Genomic DNA, 17,902 nt, shown 5'->3' with positions numbered 1-17,902 from the left:
CGTTGTTCATCGATTTGCTCAAGCGGGCACCAGTAACGTCGCCATTGTGAGACTTGTTCCTGTTTTTGGCGTATCGAATACATCACAGGTAGCTTGCCAGGCTCTGCCGTGTGGGCAAGATACTCTCGGTAGCTTGCTGGGCTCTCTGAGACAGGTGGAGAAATCAAAACCCGGGTCAGCCTTGTGCAAGGTAAACGCCCTACCTCCTGTGCTATTGCAATTTTTATCAAATCACTATGATGAGATCCTGTTTTATGACTCAAACATATTCCTAAGGTTTCTTATTTCAAATATTAAATATACAGATGCTCTTTGACTGAATAATTAAATATTTGTTAGGTAAAGTGCACTGGAGATAGTCCAGGAGATAGTCCAAGTGACCTGATATGTGTGAAGACCTTGCTACAGTCCCTGACTCCGCTGGATGGAGCCGGGCAGGCCTTAAGCAGCACTGGGCAGAGGTTCACATGTCACCACATTGGAAAATGGACTATCAGGCCCCCCAAACCAGGTGGAGCATGTGGAGAACGATCTCATAACACCAGCTCCACTGGATGTAGTGCCTATTTCTTTCTTTTTGAAAAAAATAAAAAATAAAAAATAAAAACAGGGGCTGGAGCAATAGCACAGCTGATAGGGCATTTGCCTTGCATGCAGCTGGCCCGGGTTCGATTCCCAGCATCCCATATGGTCCCCCGAGCAACGCCTGGAGTGATTCCTGAGTGCAGAGCCAGGAGTAACCCCTGAGCATCGCCAGGTGTGACCCAAAAAGCAAAAATAAATAAATAAAGGCTAAAATTATAATTTTCAATCACCAATCTAGTTAAAAACATGGCTGGATTCTAATTATGTACTATATACACTGGAAAATAAAGAACCACTTAATTCAAATTCTTTTCTCTTTCTCCCCACTAGCACACCTTGAAAACTTTCAGCTTTTGAACATTCAGTATCCTTCCTCCTCTTTATATAATCCTATATATCACACCACCCAAAATAGAAACAAAGACTGTGAAATTAGCTTGTTTATTCCACCTTAGTGTCAAACAAAAGTAGAAATCATATTCAGTGCACGTGCTAGTTACCTTCGAACTGCCAATCATGCTTGTTTTGAAACCATTTGATTTTCAGAGCTGTCAATCATGTGTATTGTGAGACGCCAGTGCAGAAATGCTGCTTTAAAAGACATAGCTCTTCATTAACACATTAATAAATGGAATTGTAAAAAGCTGCATTTGAGGATTTTCATAGCAATATTGGCAATTTCTGAAATGTTAAGTTTAAAACCTAACTTAATAAAGTAAAAATATCTAGAGCATTTGACTCTAAGCAAAATGGCTAAACCATAAGCTTTTACATTTCTGTAAAGAGATGTTATTTAACTGAGACTAATCAGAAGTTTTTCTGCTATGAGAGGGGACGAGAGAATCATGCTGATCTAAATTTGGACATCTGAATTTCAAATCTTGAAGAAGGCAAAAAAAAAAAATCATTGTAATATAATCCCTTTCTTCACTTCAATACAACCCAACTTACTTTCGACCTGGTCATTCAGGTCCGGAATGAAACATCGTTTGAAACTTGTTCTTCTGCTTCACAACATGCAATTACTCCGCTACTGAGGCCTTCTGTCTCTTTCTTCTGTCTCCACTGCTGATGAAAGTGTCCCTTCCTGACCCTCTGATTTAGTCCCCCAGGCTCATCATGCCTCCAGTAGCTTCTTACTGGCCTCCCTAAACCCAGGTTCACTGTTCTAAGACAAGCTCCTCACGGCTGTCTGTGCCATCGTGCTGCAATACTAACCTGGCCCCTGTGACCTGTTAGAGCATTTTAATACTCTATCACTTTCAAAATAAAGCCCCAATTTCTCAGAGGATATAATATGTCTCCCGAAGATCTGGGTTTTGCTTCTGCCTTCCCTCTCCCGCTAAACTTCAGCGGGATGAGCCCCTTGGTTCCCGGAAAAGGCCAGGCTCCATGTCATTTTAAACCTTTGCGGAGGGCCATCCTCTCCCTCCCTTTTCTGCACTGTGTATCTCCTACGCAGAATCACACTTGCAATCTTGAATCACACTCCTCCTGCTGTCTGTACTCCTCAAGAATATGATATAAAGTGGGGACTTTGGCGGTGGAAAATATGCACCGGTGAAAGGAATGGGTGTTGGAACACCATGTGACTGAAACTCAAACATGAACAACTTTGTAACTATATATCTCACAGTTTACATATTGTGTAATGAAAAACCATAATAACTAGAACTTAAATAGCTCTATGTGCATTATGGCTATATGGTTTATTCTGTGTCCCTGATTAAATCTTCAATGCCCTTAAAGAAGGAATTGTTTCTGCACTGTACACGGCTAGCACTAAACACAAAGGTGGTATGTAATAGCTACTTATTAAATGTATCAACTCATTGAAAAGTCCTGCGTCATCAGTCACCCCATTTTATTTTTTTAATAATAAATTTGATTCTTGAGAATGGTTATCATGTATTACAGGTATATTTCAAGCTAAATGAACTAAATTAACGCCAAAAAGCAATCCTTTAGGCTTAGCAATATTCTTAGGGAATTTACTCACTCACTTACAAAGTCACTGTTAAGGGGTGGCAACACCTCTGAGTATCTGAGAAGCCACAGTCCTATCTCATTTTCTCCACAGCTCCTACCGGGGGTGTAAAAGTCTCCACCATGATAACTGCTCACATCCAGACACTCAGCACCTTGAGGGGCTCAACAAATGCTGTCCTGATATGTGACAATCCATACCCAGGGTCTCAGAGTCGGCAACCGACACGGGCAAACTCCCGACACAGTCACAACTTCACTTATCAGGAGTTTGTTATCTGGTGACACCAAGTCTGCACAGAACCCAATGAGGATGAAGCAGCATGAGTTTAGGAGCTGTGAAGAGACATGCTGACGTCGCGTAGGAAAGCACATTCACTTGCACTGCAGGAGAGGCTGTGGGGGCCTTCCTCAAACCCTAGTTGTTCTTCCTTGATCCTACTTAACAATAAGTTAAATCTGGTCACCAGTTTCCCAGGCATGAGGGGACGAGAAGAATAAAATCAGGAGGTCTATGAAACAGGCACAAAACGAAAAGACAGATGACACAGGGAGAGGAAATAGAACATAAACAGACCCGGGGGGTTATGTGTCTAAAAATATCTTAATTCTGTTTATCAAGTTATGAAACAGTATAGAAAACAATGTTGATGACCATGACCCTGGGCGACTAAAAGCAAAGTCCCCTCCTCCCAAATGGCTTAAACAACTTCAGGTTTAAAGTGGTTCAAGGAGGGGCCGGAGCTATAGCACAGCAGGTAGGGCGTTTGCCTTGCATGCGGCTGACCTGGGTTCGATTCCCAGCATCCCATCTGGTCCCCTGAGCACTGCCAGGAGTGATTCCTGAGTGCAAAGCCAGGAGTAACCCCTGTGCATCGCCGGGTGTGACCCAAAAAGCAAATAAATAAATAAAATAAAGTGGTTCAAAGAAAGTAGATGCTATTTTATAAACAGAACTAATGATTATTACATGTATAAAGGAGTCAACTTTCCATCATTTTCAGAAAAAAGTTTTTATTAATCATTTATTTTTAAATGTCTTACACTAAACGTCTAAAACTATTAAGGTACTGTGATTCACAGAATTCTCAATAGCTGAGCTTCAGACGTGCAACATTTCAACACCAGTCCCCCCACCCATGTCCTCTTCCTTCCACCAATGTCCCCAGGCTGCCTCCTACCGCCAAGCTGGCTTCGACTGGCACAATTTTAAGGTTGGTTGCTGGAGTTTGGATCTGCTGCTTCAGGGCTGTTGGCTCTGTGGTTTCGATATACACAGCAGTCCACACCACTGATATGCCCAAGGCCCCTCCTGTCCCTCCTTCTGACATCTCCCACTCAGAAACAAAGCCCCGAACGGCTGCCCGCTGATCACTGGCTCTTGGCAGCTCTCTCCAAGCACATTAGCCAACGGATGCTACAGCCAAGGGCTACACCTACCCACAGAGCTTTGCAGCCACACTGCCTGCAGGTGCCCGGCAGACAGGGGTGCACACGCGCTACGCTGTTGGGAGGCCTTACGGCCATAGCAAACATATGCTGGAGGAGTTGGACGGCGGCACACTGGTGTGGGAGAAGTCACCCTAGGTCTCAGTTCCAGCACAGGAGAATGTAGCACATGATTCTACGCTGGGAGTCTCATTCCCTTCCTTTGGGAAATGAGGATTCGTTTGAGGAGTAAATGAGATAATACACATAGAGGGTCACTGAAGGCTCTGAAAAACACTAGCTATGATGATTATCAGATGTGGATATGGGACTAGAACCATGTTAGCACACACAAATAGAAATTTGGTGAGATTGCGCACTCTATTAATGACACCGGGACTCCGCACCAGGCTGTTTTTACTCGGGGAGCCACAGAGGGGAGGCAGGCAGGAGCCCCCCTCGCCCCAAAGGACCCAGCCCCGGCAGCTGACTTCCACTACACAACCGCCGCCACGCTCCAGGCTGCATTCCGAACCATGTGGCCGTGACACATCATAAGACATTTCCTACTCATTTTCCATAATTACCACACCATGTTTGATGGAGTTCGGATAGTAGGCAACAAATCAGAGAGCCCAGCAAGCTACCGAGAGTATCCCGCCCGCACTGGCAGAGTTTGGCAAGCTCCCATGGTGTATTCGATACGCCAAAACCAGTAACAATAACAGGTCTCATTCCCCTGACCCTGAAAGAGCCTCCAATCATTGGGAAAGACAAGTAAAGAGAGGCTGCTAAAATCTCGGGGCTGGGATGAATAGAGACGTTACTAGCGCCCGCTTGAGTAAATTGATGAACAATGGTATGAGAGTGATTAATGACACCAAAGAAAAATACGTTCAAAAGAAAGCAGGCAGGTTCATATGATCAGAAAAGCACTTTACCTGAGTAAGGGACGGGTGTTGGAATAGTGTATGACTGAAACCCAATCATGAACAACTTTGCAACCATGGTTCAAGGTGATTCAATTAAAAAAATGTAAATAAAAAAATTAATTACAAAAAGAAGTGCTTCAGATTTTTATATCATGTTACAAGTTATGTGACTCACTAATTAATACATGAAGAAGTTGGTCAAAGTGCGGCATTATTTTTTTTAAAAAGGGTATACACCCACACAGTATAATCATGAACTGAAAGCAACTAATACAAATAATCAATCCTCTGCCATCTCACTGAACAGAAATTGTTCCACTGGAGCTCTGCGCTGATTTCCAGTGCCCAGAACTGCAGTATCTGGGCTGGCCAGGGTCAGCCACATTGAAGTAGATCAGAAGCTGCAAAATACTGAGAAAGAAAGCAATTCCCCCCAGATTTGTATGATTCTATCCTGAACTCACAATCTTTACAGTTTCTCTGCTCAAATGAATTTAATAATAATTTCACTGTAGTACAAGAGTCTCTATTTTATGGCATCTACTTTATGGGGTTCCTGCAAAATATTAAAACGCCTTTCCTTGCACCAGCATCTCTTCTTAATCCTCGTCAGGAACATAGAGGTTTTGTGAGTGTTTTGAGTGGGAATTTCTGGTGAGTGCTACTGGATACTAGGCAGACACATGGAAGCAGGAGTTACGATAACGACTTCTGAGGGCTGGGGAAGGGCAGGAAGATTAAGGCACTTGCCCCGAATGTGGTTAACTTGTTTGTTCCCCAGCCCACGAAAGGTCCCCCAAGCATCACCAGAAGTGATCTCTGAACTTTCAGCCAAACCTCCCCTTAGGGTACCCCTCCACCAAAACACATATACATGTGATTGTGGAAACTACAGGAAGAAATGTAGAAATTTAACCTCTAAGTATACAAAGATTCTAATATAGTTATTGCTCTAGAGAAAAAAAACTGATTTTCAAATTATCCTTCTCCCAGATAAAATTTATAGGAAAAATATTACATACTTTTTTGGAAGGAATAAGCACGGGGATGGAAATTTGAGCTTTACAAACAGTTTCTGTAACAGAAAGCGTGTTTGTTATGCTGTGTATTTTTATAACTAAATTAAATTTTAAAACAGTTATTTTAAAAATAATCTTAAAAATAAAAAATTGTAAAAACAGATTCCAACCTTTAGGCATCAAAAGTTATGCAATACATAAATTTAAATCATAATCTAGCACTGATCAGAGAAGTATCTGGTCAAAAGCACTGAGGCTTAACATTCCAGGATTTGGTCAATAAAGCATAAAAACGAAATCAGAAATTCTAGGTCTCTAGGACATTCAGTGGACTATGATGCTAAAGAATATAACAATGGCAAAACTACTGTTTTAAAACTTAAATGGGAAAACAAACCGAATACATAAAAGAACACTGACAAAGAAATAAATATCCATGAGAGATATGCCATAAACATTTCATCGACAAATACAAACACACAGTTCTTTATACTACATTGTTTACATATCTTAACATATCCTCTAGTCCAATCCCTTTAATAATACATTATACAATGAACACAGATGACAGTATTAAGACTTGGACAGATACATCCTACATAGAAATTTCTTTTGATGTTGCATGCTTCTGGACGAAGCATGAGTAGTGCTGAACATACCAAGGCAAGCCCTGAGCTGTTCCCTCTCTCACCAGGCAGCAGATGAGCCCTTTTCTCTTCCAGGTGTCACCTGATTTGCACTCCTCATCGTGCTATGACACTGTTCGCTTCCGATTACCTGGTGGAGCGTGTGTGGAAGCCAGAACGTATGAACATGTCAGACCTGACCGAGTACACGTAGGCATGATCAAGTCTGCCTTCACTGATGCTACTCTAGTAAGTTAAAAATGACCATTGTGAGACTATTTTATACCACAGGAATTGACAGATCATAGTCTTTTTTTAAAATGAGAGTTCTCATTATTAAATATTTCCTCATACAACATTAAATGGAGGAAATGCATATTCCGTTATGTTTGCTGATGCTCCTTCAGATTCAGGTAGAAGAAACTTATCCTAATGAAGTAAGCAGAGGCAACCTATTTCCAAATTTTCCTTTTTAAAATAAATATGTTTTTACAAGTCTGGGTTTTTTATTTTGTTTCGGGGTCACACCCAGCAGGGCCTGGGATATATCCTGGCTCTGTGCTCGCTCACAATAGTGCTTGAGGGAACATATGTGGTGCTGTGGATTGAGTCTAGCTGGCTGCATGCAAGGTAAGCGCCTTTCCCACTGTCCTATCGCTCTGGCCCCAATACTTATATTTTAATAATGCAAAATGCAAAACAATTCTGTTTTTATTTTTTATTAACTTAGGTATTCATTTAATAAAACATTTACAGTGTCTATGTGCAGAAAACTACAGAATACTGAGCAAAAGATAGGGGCCAGAAAGATAATATAAGGTAACAGGCACTTGGGCTGGAGCAGTAGCACGGCGGGGAGGGTGTATGCCTTGCACGTGGCCGACCCAGGTTCGATTCCCAGCATCCCATATGGTCCCCGAGCACCGCCAGGAGTAATTACTGAGTGCATGAGCCATGAGTAACTATACCGGATGTAACCGCCCCCCGCCCCCCGCAAAAAAAAAAAAAAAGGCAAAGATATAAGGCACTTGCCTTGCACAAGCAGTTCACCCCAGTTTTGTTCCCCAGCTTGGTCCCCAACACTGTATCTGGTCCACCAAGCACTTCCAAGAGTGATCCCTCAGCACAGAGTGTATCTTGGTTTTTTTTGAGTTTTTTGTTTGGGGGACACAGCGGTACCCAGGACCTACTCTTGGCTCTGTGCTCAGGGAGCAAACTGGGGTTATTCACATACAAGGAAAGAGCCTTAACTTTTGGACTCTCTTTCTCTAGCACACCCCAGAAGTGCTCCCCTAAGTCTAAACTAAACTTTTTAACTTTTTCTATATGAATTTTTATAACATGATTTATTCCTAAATATCACAAGTTTCTTAATCATTATAATTCATCCTATCTCAAATATTATCTCAAAATATACTCTCAAAATCACTTGATTCATGAGTATGCATTATAAAGAATAAAAACATTCTCAATTAAAACATTCTCATATAGCCAACTGTAAGATGCATTTTGATATTAAATTATAAAATGCAAATATTAGGGCTGGAGCAACAGCACAGCAGGTAGGGCATTTGCCTTGCACGCGGCCGACCCGGGTTCGATTCCTAGCATCCCATATGCACCTGGTGGTCCCCTGGGCACCACCAGGAGTGATTCCTGAGTGCAAAGCCAGAAGTAAGCCGAGCATCGCCAGGTGTGACCCAAAAAGAAAAAAAAAAGTAAACATTAAAAACTGATGTCACTGTCACTGTCCTCCTGTTGTTTATTGATTTGCTCCAGCAGGCCCAGTAACATCTTCATTGTGAGACTTGTTGTTACTGTGTTTGGCACATTGAAGACGTTGCGGGGAGCTTGCCAGGCTTTGCCGTGCAGGTGAGATACTCTCGGTAGCTTGCCGGGCTCTCCGAGAGGGGCAGAGGAATCGAACTCGCTTCGGCCATGTTGGCTGCATGCAAGGCAAACAACCTACCTGCTGTGCTATCGCTCCAGCCCTGATGAGAAAAAGTTTTTTTAATTTTTTTTCACTTCATTTTTTTTTTTACTTTTGACTATACCTCGCTATGCTCAGGGCTGGCTCCCAAGTGCTCAGGGATCACTCACTCCTGATGGGGTTCAGTGGACCACATGGAGTGTCAAGGATTGACCCTGGGTTGGCCATTTGCAAGGTAAGCACCCCATCCACTATGACTATCTCTCTGGACCTGAAAAATGTCATTTCTATTTTGTGTACCACCGATGTCCAATCTCAGAATCTGATTTCCACATTTCCTTTCATTCTTTGTATTTAATGCCTTGGTCTTTCACCTTAGTGGTTTTGGTTTCCACTTTATATTGACAAAGATCTTTATCTATACAACCTGCAAACAATGAATTATACACACAGAATTAAAACTAATTAGGAAAATCCAGAATCCTAAGGATAGATACAAAATAACAGCAAAACTATAAAGCACCAGAATTTTGTGAAGAAAAAAAAGAGCACATATAATTAAAATGAGAGACTGAGGAGAAGTGACTGGAACAAAGGATGGGACAAAAACAGGGTCATGTAAAATGGCCGGAGCCACATGCATTATGAAAAGCTGATGGGAGTTTTCAGTACGGAATGGCTTATTATTTAAATCCTCCCTGAAACTTCTCTCACTTCTTTGAAAAGACATGTACTTGGTCTGACTAGGCTAACATAACATGACATGACATGAATCTGGCCTTAACGAAGAAGCACTATCAAGAGAAATAAGCACATTTCCCGTCTTCAAAAATCACACACTGGCTCAAATTAAGCAACGTTCTAAGTCCAGTAATACTTCTAAGGTATCTCAATTGGCATGAGCACTCTTAAAACATTTGGAAATGAATCTACTTACTCTCCATCCACTTCTGGTCTTTTACAAACACAGTGAAACTTGCCGCCAAAATCTATATAAAGATCATTTTCCACTATGTGAAAGATGCGTCCAGTGACCAGCTTATCCTTGGCAGGGCCCATCTGTGTAAGAGGAGAATGTCTCAGCATAGACGCGAAGGACTCCACATTTTTTGAAGAGCGCTAAAGATAAAAAGAGATATTTTACATGCATTTACTTTCCACGTAGATTTAAAATAAGGGGAAGAGCTGAAGCAATAGTACAGTGGGTAGGGGGCTTGCCCTGCCATGTAGCTGACCTGGGTTTGATCCTCAGTAGCCCATATAGTTCCCTAAGCCCCACCAAGAGTGATCCCTGAGTGCAGAGTCAAAAGTGCTGTGTACTACCAGGTGTGACTCCCCACCAAAAAAAATTCATAATGAGGGTGGAGTAATAAAATCTTTCAAGGCAAAATTTAAAATTTTTAAATGTTTATTTTGCTGTACAATTACATTCATTGCATAGCAGTGATAAAAAATACTTTAGTATCTTGGTTGAAGAAGCCAGGTACACTTCCCAACTTCCCCCTTCCTTGCTGTTCTCAAGAGGAACCTGAGAAAAGAAGGCATCAGAAGAAGTCCAGAATGGAATGCGGTCTCCCAGTAGAGTGAGTGTCCTTAACGTGTTGACACCAGCACTTTCTGCATTAATTAAAGCATGTTCAAGAGTGTGCCACCGTGTTTTAAACAAAGTATCCCAGTATGAGGAAAGAGGCAGGGGGCTGACATGAGCACTTGAAGAGAGCATCCACAGAGGGGGCAATGACCATCTGCCAAAACAGAAAGGAAAAGGGGCTAGAGAGAGACTGTGCACATAGTGGTGAAGATACTTGTCCTGCATGCAGCAGACCGAAACATGAATGGAATTCTTACTCTCTATTCCAAAGGGTATGGAATACAGTCCTTTGAGCACTACCATGAATGATTCCTGAGCACAGAGCAAGTAGTAAACCCTGAGCACAGCTGGGTATGTTCCCCAAACCCCGGGGGGGGGGCGGGGTGGGAAGACTTCAAATTCAGAGTTAGTGAGAGTGACCATTTCAATATAAATTTAAAATGTTAACGTAAAATATTAAATATACTAACTTGAATAGAGTTTTGACTAGTCAGAACATGAGTTTTTGCTGTGCAACACTTTTAAATGGCTTGACTGTTACAATTTTTTCTTTTTCCTAAAGTAAAATTTTAAACGTTCTTAAACATTTTTTCTTCAAAGAATTTTTAAGGATCTAGCTTTCTGTGCTGCCCATTTTCAGTCTTATAAATACTAAATTCACTTCAAGTATAACAAGAAATAATATACACTGACTTTTTCTAACCTGAAAAGATTTTTTTCCAAGCCTGTATTTTTACAGAAATCCATCAGCAAAGATCCCTACACACCTTTTAAATTCATGTAGGGTGTGGTGTATGCATATACTCTGGCTTAAACTTAAGGGAAGTACTGCTTTTGTTTGTGAGAGCCAAGTGTGGCTGACTTCGAAAGCATATAATACTCCAGAGACTACAAATAAATGCAAATGCCAAGCAAGGTAGGAGACCCATGAGCAGAGAATGCATCAGCCTATCAGGTCCACTGTTTGGCGCCAGCTGTGGTCACAACTCAAGTCCCAGCACACTGCGTTTTTTAATATACTAAGAACTGCCCAAAACCCAAATCCCGCTGCTCATTTTACAGCTCTTAAGCGTTGATACGTTTTTAAAATTCTTCAATTTTGAAAATTTGATAAAACATACTTAGGCCCATGAACCAGTTTACAGCTTTTGCCTCAGTGAAACCCTTTAGCTGTTTTGTGCTCCCTATGTTGTCCAGTCCTCCGTGCTGGAAGGACGTAATGGAGACGGATTTGGTTTGATGGGCTGAAAGACAACCAGGAGGGAATTCTGAGCCCATGTGGATACACTAACCCAAAGACAAGGTGGTATAGAGGGAGACCTCACAGAGAGTCGAAGAGGCAGCCTAGCCTGGCTCATTATATTTTGAACCATAACACTAGGTTGATATTTGCACGTTATATTGTTCAAGGTCCTTTAAAAAGAAAAAAAGCACCTTAAGAAACAAGTGATAAGCCACAGACAAGACTTTTATAGGACAACTCATGGGCTCAACACAGACATGGTTATGCATTGCCTTCTGGAGGTGGTGGAAAGAGCAAAAAATTATTCGCCACAAGCAACTATACCAAGCATCAAAGCAGTGAACAGCAGACAGCATCGTGTGTGGGTGTGTGTGTGTGGGGGGGAGAGGCAATGGGGGGAGGAGGTGGGGGGGGGGGGGGAAGAGTCCTGGCCCACACGTGAGCTCTATCCTACTATCTGCTTTCCCATCAGCCCTCTTCTGCGCAGGCCTGCCACTCTTCTTTTTTCACTGGAGCAGGGACACAGATTTCCATATGACACCAAGGTCACTTATTAAAATAAGATACCGGGAAAATGTAGACTTCAGTTACAACAGTTGAACATTTATTGGAGATAATTCTCAGCCATCACAAGCAACACAAACCCATCTCCCAAATAATAGAGTCTTCTTTGTAAGTGTGTAGAGATGCCTGGGCTAAGATTCGGATGACAGTAAATGGTACTTACCCGTATTAGAAAATAACTGAGCTTTCTAGTTAATAGATCCCTGGTATCCTATATGGTCCCTCAAGCACTGCCAGGAATTAATTCCTGAGTGCTGAGCCAGGAGTAACCCCTGAGCATCGCTGGGTATGATCCAAAAAGCAAAAAATAAATAAAGTGGGAGTTAATGTATTTCCTTTGAAAGAAATTATCCTATCATAGCAAAAGTCCCCTAGATTAACATCTGAACTTTCTTTAAAATTATGTTTACTGTATTATTTTGGGAAATGGCATCAAATAGCCAAAGTCCTCTTTTAAGAATTATAGTCTAGGAAAAAATACATAGTCTAAAACTATGTCTGATTTCCTCATTTATCTGTCATAAGACTCCCAATGATAAAGGTCAAGTCCTCGATCCATACTGCTACCTGTAATGTTAGCTTCTTCTCTGGGTTGGCTGGTGGGTGTGGATCATGGATCTTGGTTTCTAACACTGGTTATAGAAAATGTTAGTATAAAGCACATTCACAGAACCGTTACTGTTTATAAGATAGGTACCTTAGAACTGACTGTCTCTTTTTTAAGAATTAGTCATAGATGGGCCAGGAAGACAGTACAGAGAGGGCGTTTGCCTTGCACATGGTTGACCAGAACTCAATTCCTGGTATCCCATATGGTCCCCTAAGACTGTCAGGAGAGATTCCTGAGCACAGAGCCAAGAGCAAGTCCTGAGCACTGCTGGGTGTGGCCCCAAACCAAACAAACAAAAGAATTTGTCTTAGAGCTTAGATTTCCGGAGTATACCATTTTTCCTCTTTGACACCTGGAAATAGAATAAAGCTGCACAGTTCGAAAGGGGGATGATACAGAAACAGTACCACATTAATTCAGTCATCAAATATGTTTGAATATTGCCTGTTCTATACCAGTCTGCTCGAGACTTGGCAGAAAAATGTGAATGGCCAGGGAATATGTAGCTAAGCAGATAAGACAATTGAGACTGAGGCCCAAGAAACTGCTAAAAACAACTGCTATTCTCTCTTTATTTTGCAGAAGAGCCCCAAACCAAAGGTTAAGGGGGCTACATATAACCCATACTGAGAATTGAGAGGCTTCTCTTTAAAGGAGTTACAACACTTGTTCTTTGTTCTGAAGAGAAAATTTTGGCCTCTCACCACTGATGTGCCAAGAGTAGCACACCACATTTGATGGGGTGTAAAGTAGAAGGCAACCCATCTCGGGGGTAGGGCAGGGAATATATATATGTGTGTACATAGATAAAAGCACACAAGGCTCAACCTTTAACAACACATTAGTAATCCCTTATGCAAGGGCTTAACGGCTCCATGGTGAAATACAATAAACTTCACACTTTCCTCTAAGGAAACTTTTTTTGGATCATTTTTAACAGATTCATCATAACAAGCAATACAAAATAAATCATTTAGGTCCTGCTTTGGGGGCAGGGCTTAGGGGTCGGGATGGAAACATTCGAAATACGTTGGTGGGAAGATATAATGATGGTGGGGTTGGTGTTGGAATATCAAATGTCATGAATTATTGTGAACAACTTTATAAAAATAAGATAAAATTCAAACACTGTGGGGAAAAAAATTGTCTGCAGTATTCTGCAAGGTTGAGCAGGGAGGGGTCACCAATGGAAAGACCGTAACTACTGAGAAGAGAGACCAAAGATGAAAAAAGGCTACAGTGAGGCACTGGCCACAGGGACACGGAAGAGAAACAGAGCTGTTTGCCGACTATTCCCTTCAGCGCAGCACAATTCACAAGCCCCAGAACAACCCAAGTGCCCCAGAACAGATAAGGGGATAAAAAAAACTATGGTATATCTACACAATGGAATACTACACAACCAGTAATAAAAATTAAGTTATGAATTTGCTTCTTTATGAACATGGAGAGTATCATACTGAGTGAAATAAGTCAGAAGGAGAGGGGCGAACATAGAATGATTATATTCATTTGTGGGATATAAAAACAAAACAACCTAGTAGGAGAATATTAACCAAAGATAGCAGAAACAAGAGCCAAGAAGACAGCTCTATGGTAAGAAACGTGCAATAAGATGTGGTGAATTGCAGATTGCAGTTAGGATAGAGAAGGGACCACCATGACAATAATCATTGGAAATGATCACTCTGGATAAGAACTGAGTGCTGAAAGGATGGTAAAATGGTACACACGATGCTCTTTCAGTAACAATACTGCAAATGACAGTGTGAGAGAGAGTAAGAGAGAGAGAGAGAGAGAGACAGACAGACAGAGATAGAGACAGAGTATGTGTCTGCCATAGAAGCAGGCTGCGGGGGTGGGGGGGTGGACTGGGGACATTGGTGGAAGGAAATATACACTAGTAAAAGGACAACACTGTATGATGGAAACCAAATCATGAACAACTTTGTAACTGTGTGTCTAATGATGATTCAATTGAAAAAAAGAAAAAAGAGAAAGAAGAAAAAATTAGGGAGTTGTCTGACTAAAAACTAAGGCATACTGGCGTATCCTTGGACCTTCCCAACAACTCTGGGAAGTGGGCTACTTCTGCAGAGTAAACATCTCATTCTGAGAGGTGTATAACTCAGCATTACAAAATTTCCTCTCATTAGACTTTAAATCATTAAATGTTTCCCCTCATTATTACAGCTCAAGATGGAAAAGAAAGCATCTGTCTAATTCACCTCTGAAGAAGTATCTATGAGTACACGTACACTTTAATTCCTAGAAAGCAAACAGAAAAATAGAGTAGGCCCCTAAGGCACCATTTCTCTGTCTACAGTACCTAACGGCAATGTTTAACATACAATCAAAAAGTTCTTGCAGAGATGTGTTATATGAAAGGCAACCGCAAAAAGTGCCTCTAGATATTAAATATGAAATGCTACAGGTATCTACTACTACTACTTCTTTTTTCTTTCCTTTGCTTTTTTGGGTCACACCCAGTGATGCACAGGGGTTACTCTTGGCTCTATACTCAGGAATCACTCCTAGTGGGCTGGAGGGACCATATGGGATGCCAGGGATTGAACCGGGTCTTATAAATGCTTGTATGACAAGTACCTTATCCGCGTACTATCCCTCCGGTCCCTCTATTGCTACTTCTTATTCTAAGCCTGCAAAATAAAAAATATAAATAAAGTCCAAGAAAATTCATCAGTACAGAAAACATTTTCTTAGCACCTGTAGACAACTATAGCCAAAGATCCAGAGAGGGCTTTGTGGTCAAGAAGCACTTGCTGCCTTGCATCAATTTGCTGTCTCATGTCAAAATGCAGTATTAAAGTGTGGACGGTTTGCTGTAACAACGCATTGGAAAATGGTCAGTGAAAGGGATACAAAAGCTTTCATGACTATCCTAAAAAGAAAGAAGCTTTACCGGGGTGAGGCACTTGCATGGCATGTGGCCAGCCCCAGCTGGGTCCCCTGAGGACAGGGTTGGGTAGCTCCTGACACCTGACCCAATACCACCAAGTACAGCATCACTCCTTCCTCCCCACGACCCCCACAACCCCGTCCCGAACTTCTCAGGCAAAAGATTTCTAAAACACAAACCCAAAGTGCAATACCCCCAAGGCCAAATGACAATGGAAACTGAATTCACAATTTTTCAACTTCTCTAAAGTTAGGGCCCAAATATGATGTTTCCTTTATCCCTTCTACTACTTAACTTTTTATAAATAAAAACAAACTTAACGGCAATCACGCAGCAAAATTAATGTAATAAAATCAGGGATGTTAAATATACCTTTTGAAAGGGAAAAACCTCAAATGCATTAAAAGGAAGGATCAAGATTTCTGAGCAAAATTAAGAGTTACGAAAGGCAAGCTGGGCGTGAGATGCCGTTCAGTGGGAGAGCACGCGCCTGCATCGGGGTCGGGCACCGGCTTCCTCCCCAGAAAAAGAAGAGACACAAAGAGTGAAAATTAATCCTGTCTTGGGGAGTCTGACGAGTATGACTGGGTATGAGCGGTTCTTATAACCACCATAACACAAAATACATCCAAAATATACTTATCTTTTCTTCTAGGAAACATAGATAGCACTAATTGTAAACACAGACGAGACGCTGATAATAACCTACTTTCTCTAGAGAGTCATATCCACTTAATATGCTTCCTCATTGATTTTGGGGGGAGGGGCTGTCTGGGTTTTGGGGGCCCACCAGACTACGGGCTAGGCTTACTCCTGCCTGTGTCAGGCATCACTGCGGGCAAGGTACCAACAAGGGCAGCCACATGCAAATCAAGTGCCTTAATGCCAGGAGATCTCTCTCCGGCCCTTTTCTACTTTATATTATCTATCTGGCCCTTCTGCTTATATTAACTGGCCATTCCCTTCAAACATGCTTTGAATATGTTGGAGTTCAATAAGAAGTAAAAAAATTCAAATTACATTTACTGAGAGAATAATTCTAGAATGTGAAAATCAGGCTGCACTCTACAGTTAAAACCAGAAATATTTTTCAACATTCTTTACCAAATTAGTTGGCATTTTGGGGGAAGAGGGCGGTGTGGGAGATTTCAAGCCCTGCGGGACAGGAGAGGTGGTCCTCATTTCCCGACGCTATCCCACCAACCACCCTGTGGTTCACCCATGCTCAGTGGCCTTTGCGGGTAGGGGAATCTGGTACCGGGGATTCAACCCAGATTGTTGTCCCATTTCTCAGTTCCACAAAATATTACCCTTTAAAACTAATTTTAAAGTTGCTATTATAAAGTAATAAGAAAACAAAGGATTCAATCAAACCTATTTTTGCTATGAAATTATCAGAATCAAAAGTCACACTAAAATGAGGGCATTTCTCATTCATATTGAATGAAATACTTAAATACTTTGGATTTTTCCTATACCCTGAAAGAACAAAAGCGTTTGACTTAGATATTCTATCTCCTGGGATATTCCAGCATTTTTAATTTTTTTAAAATAGCAATATGAAATAGCACTGTAGCACTGTCCTCCCATTGTTCATCGATTTGCTCGAGCGGGCAACAGTAACATCTCCATTGTGAGACTTGTTACTGTTTTTGGCATATCGAATACGCCATGGGGAGCTTGTCAGGCTCTGCCATGTGGGCGGGATACTCTGCCATGTGGGCAGGCTCTGCCATGTGGGCTTGTCAGGCTCTCGGAGAGGGATGGAGCAATCGAACCCAGGTTGCCCACGTGCAAGGCCTTACTGTGCTACTGATTCAGCCCAGCAATATGAAATATTAATGAAAATTAAAAATTACAGACTATTTGCCCCAAATATACTGATAAAACTATAAAATGTCCTGCAGTATCACAGAAATAAGCAAAATTAGCAAAATACTATTCTCCATCATAGATAATACCATATTCTACTTGGCCTTAAAAATTCTCTTACAAACCATGTTTTCAATGTGCCAAAGAGTGATATGCCGCCCTCTACCGTTAAAAACTGGAATATTAACAAAGGAGAAAACCAAATCTTGCTCAATTATTGCCACCTTGTGGCAGCAAGATAGGTTATCTGCTTTGTAACAGAGCTTGATAAGTGGATTTTCTAACTGACTCAGGAGAACTAAGGCATCAAAACATTTTTCAATGGAATAAACGTAACTGACCTTAAAAAATATATTTAGGGGCTGGAGCGAGAGCACAGCGGGTAGGCCGTTTGCCTTGCACGCAGCTGACTCAGGTTCAATTCCCAGCATCCCATATGGTCCCCTGAGCACTGCCAGGAGTGATTTCTGAGTGCAGAGCCAGGAGTAACCCCTGTGCATCGCCAGGTGTGACCCAAAAAGGATATATGTGTATATATATGTATATATATGTATATATATATGTATATATATATATATTTTAGAAAACACTTGCAC

At 41.5% G+C, this 17,902-nt stretch overlaps 1 protein-coding gene across 1 annotated transcript in view; it reads right to left on the bottom strand.

Moving 5' to 3' along the window:
- Positions 1–17,902, bottom strand: part of MRPS28 (mitochondrial ribosomal protein S28) — a 101,825-nt gene that overhangs the window by 74,708 nt on the left and 9,215 nt on the right. Inside the window, 1 exon segment of the mRNA XM_056110536.1 lies at positions 9,444–9,625. Within this exon segment, the coding sequence (XP_055966511.1) occupies positions 9,444–9,625 (182 nt within the window).

This window comes from Sorex fumeus, unplaced genomic scaffold, assembly GCF_029834395.1.
Source record: "Sorex fumeus unplaced genomic scaffold, SorFum_2.1 ptg000002l, whole genome shotgun sequence".
Taxonomy (NCBI): domain Eukaryota; kingdom Metazoa; phylum Chordata; class Mammalia; order Eulipotyphla; family Soricidae; genus Sorex; species Sorex fumeus.
The sequence above is the reverse complement of the archived record's forward strand: the minus strand, read 5'-3'. Positions and strand labels throughout refer to the sequence as shown.